At 44.2% G+C, this 11,886-nt stretch overlaps 1 protein-coding gene across 1 annotated transcript in view; it reads left to right on the top strand.

Annotated features, from left to right (window-relative positions):
• Positions 1 to 1,214: 1,214 nt before the first annotated feature.
• mlycd (malonyl-CoA decarboxylase) overlaps positions 1,215 to 11,886 on the top strand; it is a 48,365-nt gene continuing 37,693 nt past the window's right edge. Inside the window, exon 1 of the mRNA XM_041191919.1 lies at positions 1,215 to 1,901. Coding sequence (XP_041047853.1) covers positions 1,248 to 1,901 — 654 coding nt within the window. The 5' untranslated portion in view covers positions 1,215 to 1,247. The remainder of the gene's footprint in view (positions 1,902 to 11,886) is intronic.

The following is an 11,886-nucleotide window of genomic DNA, read 5'->3' as shown; positions in this document are numbered from 1 at the left end:
GGCAGGAGAGATTAAATATCAAAGAAGTCAGGGAACAAAAGATCAAGGAGGTGGTGATGGTTGTAGTAAAGAAACAAAGCATTGATCCAAAGTAGGCATTAATGGCAGAATAAAAATTCAACACTGCCTGAAAGCAAACACATGACAACAAGACACAGACTGTTATTGCATTCAATGTTGAATCCAGAAGGCTGTAAGTACCAAATCAGAGGATGAGGTGCTGTTTCCCAAGTTTGTGTTGACCTTCACTGGAACACTGCAGCAGGCCAAGGACAACTGTAGGCTATGAACTCTGTCCCCCACAAAATGCAATTCTGTGGCTTGTTTTTGCTTTCAGACAGAGCTGATCTTTTTATTCTGCCGTTAATACCTACGTTGGACCAATGCTTTGTTTCTTTACTACAGATTACAGCGATAGGGAAGGGACAAAGCTATGGTGGGATTGAAGAAAGAGAATTTTTAAAACAAGGTGTTGATTAACCTCAAAATAATGCAATCTTTGGGATTCATGTGTTTTTTTTTTACATAGGTCTTCAATGTACTTTCCGTACATTTTTAGGGCCATGATCTCCGCTGAAAATGGGGTTAGAGAGGGCAGCGGTACAATGTAGGTAAAGCAGGCACACATTTGCAAAATACTTAAAAGCCCCTTTCTTCTAACTGGTATTCACTTGTCTGGCCATAGGGAGGGGTTTGGTTGTGATGATAAGGGTAGGGTTGGAGGAAGGGGGGTAGGGTTGGAGGAAGGGTAGGGATGGAGGAAGGGCAGGGTTGGAGGTTGGGTGGAGGAAGGGCAGGGTTGGAGGAGGGTTGGAGGAAGGGCAGGGTTGGAGGAGGGGTGGAGGAAGGGCAGGGTTGGAGGAGGGGTGGAGGAAGGGCAGGGTTGGGGAGGGTTGGAGGAAGGGCAGGGTTGGGGGAGGGGTGGGGCAAGGGCAGGGTTGGGGGAGGGGTGGGGCAAGGGCAGGGGTGGAGGAAGGGAAGGGTAGGGTAGGGGTGGGGGAGGGGTGGAGGAAGGGAAGGGAAGGGTAGGGGTGGGGGAGGGGTGGAGGAAGGGAAGGGTAGGGTAGGGGTGGGGGAGGGGTGGAGGAAGGGTAGGGTAGGGGTGGGGGAGGGGTGGAGGAAGGGAAGGGTAGGGTAGGGTAGGGGTGGGGGAGGAGTGGAGGAAGGGAAGGGTAGGGTAGGGGTGGGGGAGGGGTGGAGGAAGGGAAGGGTAGGGTAGGGGTGGGGGAGGGGTGGAGGAACGGTAGATGACCCCGGCCCCCATACCTTCTCCCTCTAACCCTGGGAGCCGGCCTGAACTGGTCGCCGTTACCAGGGTAACGGGAGCGGGGCCAGGCCCAGGCCGGGCGCAGTGGGAGCGGCAGCTCGGCCCCGAGATGGTGCGTTGGCCGCTGCTGTGGGCGCAGCGCCAGAAGGCGGCGGCTTTGCTGATCCTCCGCCGGGGCAGCTTGGCCCCCGGCCGCTGCTGGTCTTCCTCCTCCTCCTCCCGGGGCCCCGACATGGACGACATCCTCCGCCGCACCGTGGCGGCCCTGCCGCCCTACGAGACGCGGGAGAAGCCGCCGGCGCTGCTGGAGGGGCCGAGCCGGGAGTTCGTGCAGTTTTACCGGGGCCTGGAAGCCGCCGGGAGGCCGGCCTTCCTCACCAAGCTGGCGGCCGAGTACGGCGCCGAGCACGGCCTGGTGTCCGAGCTGTGCGGCCGGGTGACTGAGGCCCGGGGCCGGGACCTGGGCGCTTTGCTGCAGGCCGAGGACCGGCTGCGACACTCGCTGACTCCTCGGTACAAATTGCTCGTCAACCACATCAGCCGCCTGGAGGGCGGAGTGAAGTTTATTGTTGACCTGCGGGCGGATCTCCTACGGTCCCTGGAATCTAAAACAGCAGACAGCCCGCAGCTGAGGGTAAGTGGGTGGGGGGGACAATAACTTGCATTTATATAGCGCCTTTCACGACCACTGAACCTCTCAAAGTGCTTTACAGCCAATGAAGTATATATATATGTATATGTATATATATATATATATCTATCTTTTTTATAATTAATTCACGGGATCATGAGCTTCGCCGGCTGGGTCAGCATTTATTGCCCATCCCTAGTTGCCCTCGAGAAGGCGGTGGTGGTGAGCTGCCTTCTTGAGCCGCTGCAGCCCCTGTGGGGTAGGTACACCTGCAGTGCTGTTAGAGAGGGAGTTCCAGGATTTTGACCCAGCGACAGTGAAGCGACGACGGCGATATATTTCCAAGTCAGGATGGTGAGTGACTTGGAGGGGAACTTCCAGGTGGCGGTGTTCCCATCTCTCTGCTGCCCTTATCCTTCTAGATGGTGGTGGTCGTGGGTTTGGAAGGTGCTGTCGAAGGAGCCTTGGTGATTCCTGCAGTGCATCTTATAAATGGTACACACACTGCTGTTACGGTGCATTGGTGGCGGATGGAGTGAATGTTTGTGGATGTGCCAATCAAGCGGGCTGCTTTGTCCTGGACGGTGTCAAGCTTCTTGAGTGTTCTGGGAGCTGCATTCATGCAGGCAAGTGGGGAGTATTCCATCACACTCCTGACTTATGCCTTGTAGATGGTGGACAGACTTTGGGGAGTCAGGAGGTGAGTTACTTGTCGCACGTTTCCTAGCCTCTGACCTGCTTTTGTAACTACAATATTTATATGGCTAGTCCAGTTCAGTTTCTGGTCAATGGTAACCTCCAGGATGTTGATAGTGTTGTATGAAATTCGGTAGCTAAGTTGACATTACTGTAAACAGCAACAAGATCATCTATTTTTGTGATGTTGATTAAGGGATAAATATTGGTCAGGACACCAGGGATAACTCCCCATGCTCTTTAAAATAGTGCCAAGGGACCGTTTACATCCACCCAAGCAGGCAGATGGGGCCTCAATTAAACATTACTGTACACCTGAAAGGGAGCACCTGTAGCACTCCCTCAGTATTGCACAGTCTTGATTTTTTTGTGTGTGCTCAATTCCTGGAGTGGGATTTGAACCCTGAACTTTTTGATTCAGCAGCAAGAATGCTACCAACAGAACCACCGCTGAAACTGAGAGGTGTGGAGTGCACCCAGTCATTCTAGAAACCAGACACTGATGTGCAAGGAGTAGGGGTATAGAAATGGCCAGTTACCAAAAATATTAATGGTCCATAATTAGCTGTCAGAATAACAGTGAGTTTAAGGTGCACATCATACTTTGTGGAAAAAGAAACAGCAATTTGTGACAAGGAGGAGCTATGCCAGGAGTTGGAAATCACCACAAATTGCTGGAAAATTTGTCACTCTATCATTAGCTTCGCAGAAGCCGGAGCTTGCCATCAGTCTTCCTCATGAGTTTCAAAAAATTGTTAAATTTGCACTTTTAAAACAAATTTAATTTCACTGTGGAAAGTTAGAACTTGTATTTCACTGTGTGAGGACCCTTTTTTTTCTAAGAAATATATTCCAGAACCAATGAGAGCAGCTTAGCTAGATTCAGTAATGAGTCAGTTTAATAAATCTTTACGGCACAGAAACATTTATCTTAGCATATTTGGGATTTAGAATCCAATGTTAGGCATGAGAAACAGAAACTTAACACAATTGCTAAGATCTGGATTTTGTCAAAGCTAATTTTAACAGAATGGGATATGGATGGAGGTCAGCAAACTGGTCAGAACGGTAATTGGGTAAAATTACAGTTTGTTATGATTCCCTTAGGGACCAATAACTTGTAAAAAGATATTTGAATTTCCAGGGACTGAATGGAGGATCACTTAACTAAAAGCAACTTTGTCTAAATACTATTCCATAGGCAAATTATACTCCAAAGGAAAGTTTCCTCCATTTGACTCTCTTACTCTCACTGTCTCTCCTTGCCTCTCTCTGATTCTTGCAGGCTGACCTGCCTGTGACATTCGGGGATATTTTAGAAATCCTGTAACTTGATACTGCAATGACTTTCTATGGACTCTTCCCCTCTTGAGGCAATGTTAATCATATGGGCTTTTTTACCAGGTAGAAGTGCTAATTAGCTAGTCCCTAGATCCCCAGCTCAATTCTATCTTGGAATTAATGAGACAGCTTAAAGTATATCTGCTTATAAAACCTGATATTCATAACACCTTCTGAGACTTGGGATTAGATTTTCATCTCCAAGACAGATAGTTTAAGCCAGGAAATTTCCCAGCTCAATGGACCTGCTTCTGTAGAAAGTGCCCTGTCAGACCCAATTTTCACTCCAGGAGACCGGGTTTGGAATAGAGTTACCCACCATCACCCCCACCCTCTCCCGGAGGTGGCCAAAGGGGCAGCCAAGTGTCAAGGCGGGCTGGTGTAAGGCCCGTCTTGGTTCTCTGGGATTGTCTCAGTTGTTTGTTGACGTTTTAGGCCCTCTAGCCCTCATCCTTACATCCCACCGCTCTCCTGATCCACTCCCCATGTCAACTCCATGCCCCCATGCCAACTCATGCTCTCCACCCACTCCCCATGGCCCCTTAAATCTCCTATGCCAACTCATGGCACTTTCATGCCAGTTCACCCAGGATGCACCATGTACAGAACCAATAGTAACCTATAGTAACAATGGGGGGGAAAATGGTGTCTCAGCTACCATATTAAAATTTAAATCAAGCAGATCATTGAAGTATCAATAACAGAAATTTTAAGCAGTTCACACCTCTTAATCTTGTGCAAATAAACATTGAGACATTGACAAAAAAGATCACAGAAAGAACAATTGACACTAAAATGTCAATCAAGCAAAGTTAACAGTTCTGTCCAGCTGTTGAACAATCTCCATTTACATAATCTACTTATGGGCCTGGGCTCGGGCTCTTTACCAAGCATGTATAATGTGGCTTATGTTGAGGGGACTGAGATTGATATAAAGAGCAGCAAAGGAAGGTAAAAAAAAGATAGTGAGATCTACAAGAATAAAATATGTTGGTAGTGCAGAACTTGCTGAAAAAATTTTTTTTGTCGAAGCTTTTCATCTTGCACTGATCAGTACGCAAGGATACCAATGACAGGGGGAACAACAAATTTATACCATATGAGAGGAGAGTGCTGATTGGTTGGCAGATGGACTCTTGATTGGCAGAGGTGTTGCCCTGGAGATGGTGACTGACAGTTAACTGCCAAGCGTTTTTAAAAAGTTTAAACCAGGCAGCTTGATTCTGATTGGTCAAGGCATTGCCCTGAGGAATGAACCAGCAAATGGCTGTCACTTACATTGTTTAGCTGAAACAGGTGCGATGTGTGTACATGTTCTTTCTGTCTGCAAAGAACAGAGCCCTCTGTATTAATATATGTAGCTTCCAGTATACACAAATGTGCCACATTGCGAGCCTGACTACCAGCCTTAAATTGGTTGACAGTGTAATTTGTAGTACATTGAGGATTATTTAGCAAACGTTGTCCAATCGTGGAATCACATCTACTGTTGGACACTGCTTTTGAGTTTTGCAAGCATGGGCTGATTGGGTACGGTATGTACCTTGCTCATTGCAAACAGCGGTTGGGATGTTCTGTTTGATACAATCTGCCAGTTTCTGGGACGTAAGACCTACTTACCTAGCATCACACTGGCACTGAAATTCATATACCACATTACTTGTTTGTGTGATAGGCAGAGCGTCTTTTTGGCTAGACGGCAGCATCCTGTTAGTGGTTTATACCAATCGTGTTGCTACTGCATAGTGTCATGATATGACAGGTAGTATTTGCAGGGTTGACCAAATCCACAAGGGAAACTTCGCCACTCTATCACAATGGTTTGGCGATTTGTATTTATTATAAGAGAGTTTGTGCACTGAATTCTGAAGTAATAAGTCCACTCACACCTTTGATATTTTAAAAACTAAATTAAAACATTTATTAACAAAGGAATTAAAACACCTATACAAGATTACAGTTACACCAATACTTAATATTATAATAAATCTCAACATTTCTAATCAAACGGACTCCCAACTACACAGCACCTTTAAGGTAACAGTCCAAAATAGATTTTAAATTTAGATAGGCATCCAGCAAGGTTACCACAGTACCCACTGAACAGTGGAATTCCAAAGGCTTTTAACACAGCTTTGGTTACTGCAACAGCAGACTTCTCCAAAGTGGCTAGAGGTGTTTTCCCATGTCTGTTACACATGACGTATCTTTTAGATCTTACACAGCTGCTCCTGATACAACTTTTCACCCTTTAAATATATTTCTCTCTCTTTAATCTGTAAATCCCATTGTTCCCATATGTTTTTGGAATTTACTTTCCCCGTAACAATCTTTCATGTTGTCAATATGGCCTTCTCCTTTTGGGAAAAACAAATGTAATAACCTTACCCTATTTATCCTTTCAGTTGTAAAACTTTATCATGTTTCTTTAAAAACAACACCTCTCCAATTATCTTAAAATGCAATTCCATTCATACCCTAGTTCTCATCAGCATTTCAAATACCCTTTTTACTCCTAACTCTTGATAATTTCAACCTTGCAACCTATCCAACTCTAATTGAATTAAATCAGCCACACCGACAGAACCATCCCCACACACAATATAAGCCTACTTTACAATGCCCCACAATAATATGAAAAATATGGTAGTTTTGTGACAATTGTAACTATGTGAAACTGCTAGCTTCACCTGTTGCTCAAATTTTTGAGATAACTTGCCTTTGTCACGTTTCAGGGCCAAATTTCTCGATATACTGTGCAAAATGATCTGATCAGGGTAGCCATTATCCCACAGGATGCCTTTGATGCGCCATATTTTAGCATCAAGCTTGCGTGGTGAGCAAATTGCTCAGGGGGCCACCATTTGTTCACTGGTGCATTCTAAATTGCAATGCCTCGACCAATCGAGAGGCCACTTGCCAACCAATCAGCACTCTTTTCTCATACAGTATAAGTTTGATGTTTCCCCTGACATTGGTATTTTTGTGAACTATCCTGAAGAGTTCAAGTCTAAAAGCTTCGATAACAAAACTATTTTTCAGCAATAACAAAGTATGAATAGAAACTTGAGGAACATCAAGATTAATGCAAAGTAAGAACAATTATATTAGAATATGATAGTTAAGAGTACTGTGGGCCCTTTAAACACAAATTTGGGTAATATTGCAATGAAAGTAAGGAACTGGCAGGCTTGTGGAACAATTGCTTTGTATCAGTCTTTACAGTAGAGGAAGAGAATCTCCCTGACCTTCCAGGATAATGAATAGTGAATCAAGGACTGCAACATCCTTCAGTTTGTTGTAAGTAAGAGAACAGTATTAGAAAAAAAAATGGCATTACAGATGACAAATCCCTGGACCTAATGGTTCCACCTCAAGGTTTTAAAGGAAATAGGTGAGGAAATTGCAAGTGCTTTAGCCATAATCTTCCAAAGCACGCACAATTCAACACTTATCCCTTTAGATTGGAAAATTGCAAACATATCTCCATTATTTAAGGAAATAAGAGGGAAGCCAGCAAATTATAAATCTGTCTAACATTTGATGTAGGCAAGTTATTAGAATTTATAATTATGTACCTAAATACTTAAAGAAATTTGAGCTGATTAGAGAGCCAACATGGATTTGTAAAGGGTACATCATGTGTTACATACTGAAATATCTAAAGTAATAGACAGAAGTGCCATGGATATGATTTATATAGACTTTGAGAAGACAGTCTCTCATAGGATTGACAGTAAATTATTGATCTGGTTATAAGATTAGTTAAGTGGTAGAAACAGAGAGTAAGGATAATGGATTTGTACTTGAATTGGAACGAGATGATTAGTGGTGTCCCACAATGAATGACTTAGCTAATGCATTAGAGGGTTTACTTTTCGGGTATTCCTGCATGACAAGTCCCCATGGGTGAATACCAGTGGGTGTGGGATGAGGCCCTTAAATGGATTTTAATTATCCACTAAGGGCCTTCATAGACAGTAGGGCAGGAAGGCTGTCCGCAAGCCTTCCCATGATGGACTTAATCAGGGCAGCAGCAGGAAGATGCTGGGGTCCACGTGCTGCAACCACCCACCTGATTAAATGTCCTCTCTGTCACCAAACTCGCCACGGGGAGGGCATTAAATTCCACCCAGCCTCCCTGGCCGAATAAAGGAACATTTGAAGTCTCATTCCTCCAGATAGTAAATTGTTCTTAGATTTTAAAATTATAAATGTAATTTTTTCTTACTTTTCCTATCTCTGTCCTCCCTCTTAATCCAATCATTTTTTCCCCCTAACTTTATTTGTTTTTCGGTATCTAATTCTAATTCACCCTATTTCCCTCTCCATTCTTCTGTTTCTTTCTCTATCCTTAAATCCCGTTGTTTAAGGGGACAGATTGTTTAGTACCATCGTTCACCAAGGTCCCAGATGGCCCATTGTGTTCACTGCTGTTATCAGTTTGCATTTCCAGCAATTTGTGGTGCAATAATTTTTCGAGCTGAAGGGTAAGAAAACAGAAATCAAGCTCGGGGGACATGCTGCAGGATGCCTCCCTCTAGGAAATTCTTGCCCATTAATTAGCTTGTGCTATAAAGTCCCTACCTAAGTGCAAATACGTACAAACATTAGTATGGTATATTAATAATGTTTGTTAACACGTTCATGTGAAATTATTTTATTATATTAACTAAATTTGAATGGGTTAATGTTTCTGTCGAAATGGGTGATGTAGGAATTCGGAGTGGTGGGACCCAGAATTCATAGGCATTTGCCTGAGAAGAAGGATGTTTGAGGAATAGAGAATCATAGAATTCTTACAACAGGGAAGGAGCCATTCAGCCCATCGTGTTGATATGGAGAGGATGTTTCCTCGTGTGGGAGAATCTAGAACTAGGGGTCACTGTTTAAAAATAAGGGGTCGGTCATTTTAGTCACAGATGAGAATAATTTTTTTTTCGGAGGGCAGTGAGGATTTGAAACTCCCTTCCTCAAAAGGCACTGGAAGCAGAGTCTGAATGTTTTCAAGGCAGAGGTAGATAGATTCTTGATAAACAATGGGGTGAAAGGTTACGAGAATAGGTGGGAGGTTGCAGTCAGATCAGCCAACATATTATTGAATGGCAGGACAGACTCGAAGGGCCGAATGGCCCACTAGTTCATATGTTCATATGTGTCCATGCCAGCTCTCTGCAGGAGGAATTCAGCTCGTCCTTTTCGGTGTAGCGCTGCTATACTCTCCCTTCAGATAATTAGCCAATTTCCTTTTGAAATCTCAGATTAAATCTACCTGTACCATATTCTCATGCAACGCATTCCAGATCCTAACCATATGCTGCATAGGAAAGTTTTTCCCCATGCTGCTTCTGGTTCTTCTGACAATCACTTTAAATCAGTGTCCTCTGGTTCTTGACCTTTTCACCAATGGGAAATTTCCCCCTACCTAGTGTATTCTGTCCAGATCCCTCATGATTTTGAACAACTCTATAAAATATCCTATCACCCTGCGCTGTAATGGAGAACAGCCCAGCTTCTCCAGCCTTTCCTTAATTGAAGTCCCTCATCCCTGGAACCATTCTTGTAAATCATTTGCTGCACCCTCTCCAACACCTTCATATCCTTTCTAAAGTGTGCTGCCAATAATTGGAAACAATAACCCAGTTGAGGCCGAACGAGTGTTTTCTAAAGGTTCATCATAACTTCCTTGCTTTTGTACTGGAGCCTCTATTTATTAAACCCAGCATCCTATATGCCTTATTAACCTTATTCTCAACCTGACTTGCCACTTTCAATGATTTGTGCACATAAACCCCCAGGTACCTCTGCTCCTGCATTCCCTTTAGAATTTTATCTTTTATTTTATATTGTCTTTCCTCATTCTTCCTCCCAAAGTGTATCATGTCACACTTTTGCTGCATTAAATTTCATCATACCCATGAGGGTGCGCAGCACTGGGGAAGCTGGTTGAACCTACACAGCTGTGCTTTGTGCTAACAGTGCAGAACATTGTCCTCTTCACAGGTATTAATGATGTGAGGGAAAATTTGTTGGAATCTACAGCAGATCCCAGTCTGAATTACAGACTGCAGCTAAAGTCCTGGAATCAAATGGGGATGGATTGAAAATGCCTCAGATTATAATTTCCAGATCATGTCCTGAAGCTTTCAGAACCTGATAAGTTGCCTTTTAGACCAGCCATTCCATTGATACCTGGGGCCAGAGGTTCAGGAATCAGTGAAATGATAATGACCGGGGTCTATCTGCCTAACATTACTATTTCTCCAGACCTCCAGTGTTCCCTTTCAAAGTACCATGTCAGTGGAACATGTCTGAGGGAACAGCAGCTCTGATTCAGGTAGCTGTAAAAGGTCCCATTGCACCATTAGGAGAAGGAAGTTTTCCTGGTTTTTGAGCAACATTTACTCCTCAGTAAACAATGCCATAACAGAATAATTGGTCATTCATCTCAGCTGCAATTTTATGACCCCTTGCGCCCCTAACCCCCCACTCCTGGATCCCCAAGAGTAAGCTTGGAGGAAGGGGGGCGTAAAATCGGTGGGATGGTGGGGAGTGCCATACCTGTTAGCTACCTGCTGCCGCTGGGATTTTACCAGTGGCAGGGAAGGTTGCGGGCTGCTCGCCAACTCCTAGGCCAATTGAATCCCTTAAATGACCGTTTAATGGCTACTTAAGGGCCTCTTCAGTGGCTGTGCACCTCCCCATCTGGGGAGGTCACCCAACCCAGTAAAACCTGGCCTCCCTAAGGGCTCAGATCCTTTCTAATCAGGCACCCTGTGGCCCGTGGAGGGCCACCCCCACTGGAAGATTCCCCCCCCCCATCTCTCACAATTGAATCCCCCCCCACCAAACATCCCTCTCAATAGGGCCTTCCTGATTGGCTGTGGCAATCCATAATGCCGCTTAACTTTATCCAGGCCTCCTTGATGGTCCCTGGTACAGGACCTGCTGCATTCCAGCAGTGGCCAGCACTCTAAGTGGCGCTGAAGAGCTGCTGACCTCCAATTGTCCAGCAACTCTTGGAGGCAGCAATCCTGTGTCAGAGGTGCGGAATCCGCAACTTTAGACAACCAATTACCTGAACAACGTAAAATTCAGTCATGGCTTCCAAGGCTGGTGGAGGAGTGCTCACCCTTTAATATCCAGCCAATGGTCACCGCCCCCATACCTGTTTAACAACAGTGACTGCATTTCAAAGCAATTCACTGACTGTGAACCACTTTGTATTGTGGGGAGATACTTTTATAAATGCAAGTTTATTCTTTAGTTTGAATGGGTTAATGCTATGTTGTAAAATAGTGAACAAAGAATTTTACGTGAAAGAATTTGTCACTGATATTGTTCAATGCTTTTGAACCCAACAGTCTGCTGTAGATATAGAAATACCCTCTTGAAACCAAAGTTGCATGAGGCTACGTCCTCAAAAATCATCTTAGATGCCTGACTGAATTCAACATGTTATTTAACACCATTGCCCAGTTTTGAGTTATTGTAAAGGTGAAATTGCTTTGCATATACACAAATTGCTTTTAACTAGGCTGTTGTAAATACAATAAAAACTATTTGAGTGATAATAATAATGTGTTAAAAGGTAAGCCAATTACAAGGTAGCAATATTTCATAGGTTGTGAGGATGGCTATAAGTCACTGAAATCGATTTTCAGCAACCATTTCAGTTCTAAGATGTGTTCCTGTAGTGGAACACACCCCCAGAGAGCCCCCTTTCTTCAGTTTTTTTGAGCTTTTAATTGTCAGGGATGTCAGTGATGGATGTTGTTTGCCACTGATCAAATCACATGACTTTAGTAGAAATGGTTTTGCACTGTTTGATTTGAACTGCTGCAGGTTTTTTCACTATTCTTCAGTCCACTACCATGGCTCATTTCCAAATCCATAATCAGAGGGAAGATTCTTCCAACTTGCATAGTATAAAAGAAACTACTCCCTCCAA

This window comes from Carcharodon carcharias, chromosome 7, assembly GCF_017639515.1.
Source record: "Carcharodon carcharias isolate sCarCar2 chromosome 7, sCarCar2.pri, whole genome shotgun sequence".
Classification (NCBI taxonomy): domain Eukaryota; kingdom Metazoa; phylum Chordata; class Chondrichthyes; order Lamniformes; family Lamnidae; genus Carcharodon; species Carcharodon carcharias.
This window is presented reverse-complemented; position numbering and strand designations above follow the sequence as displayed.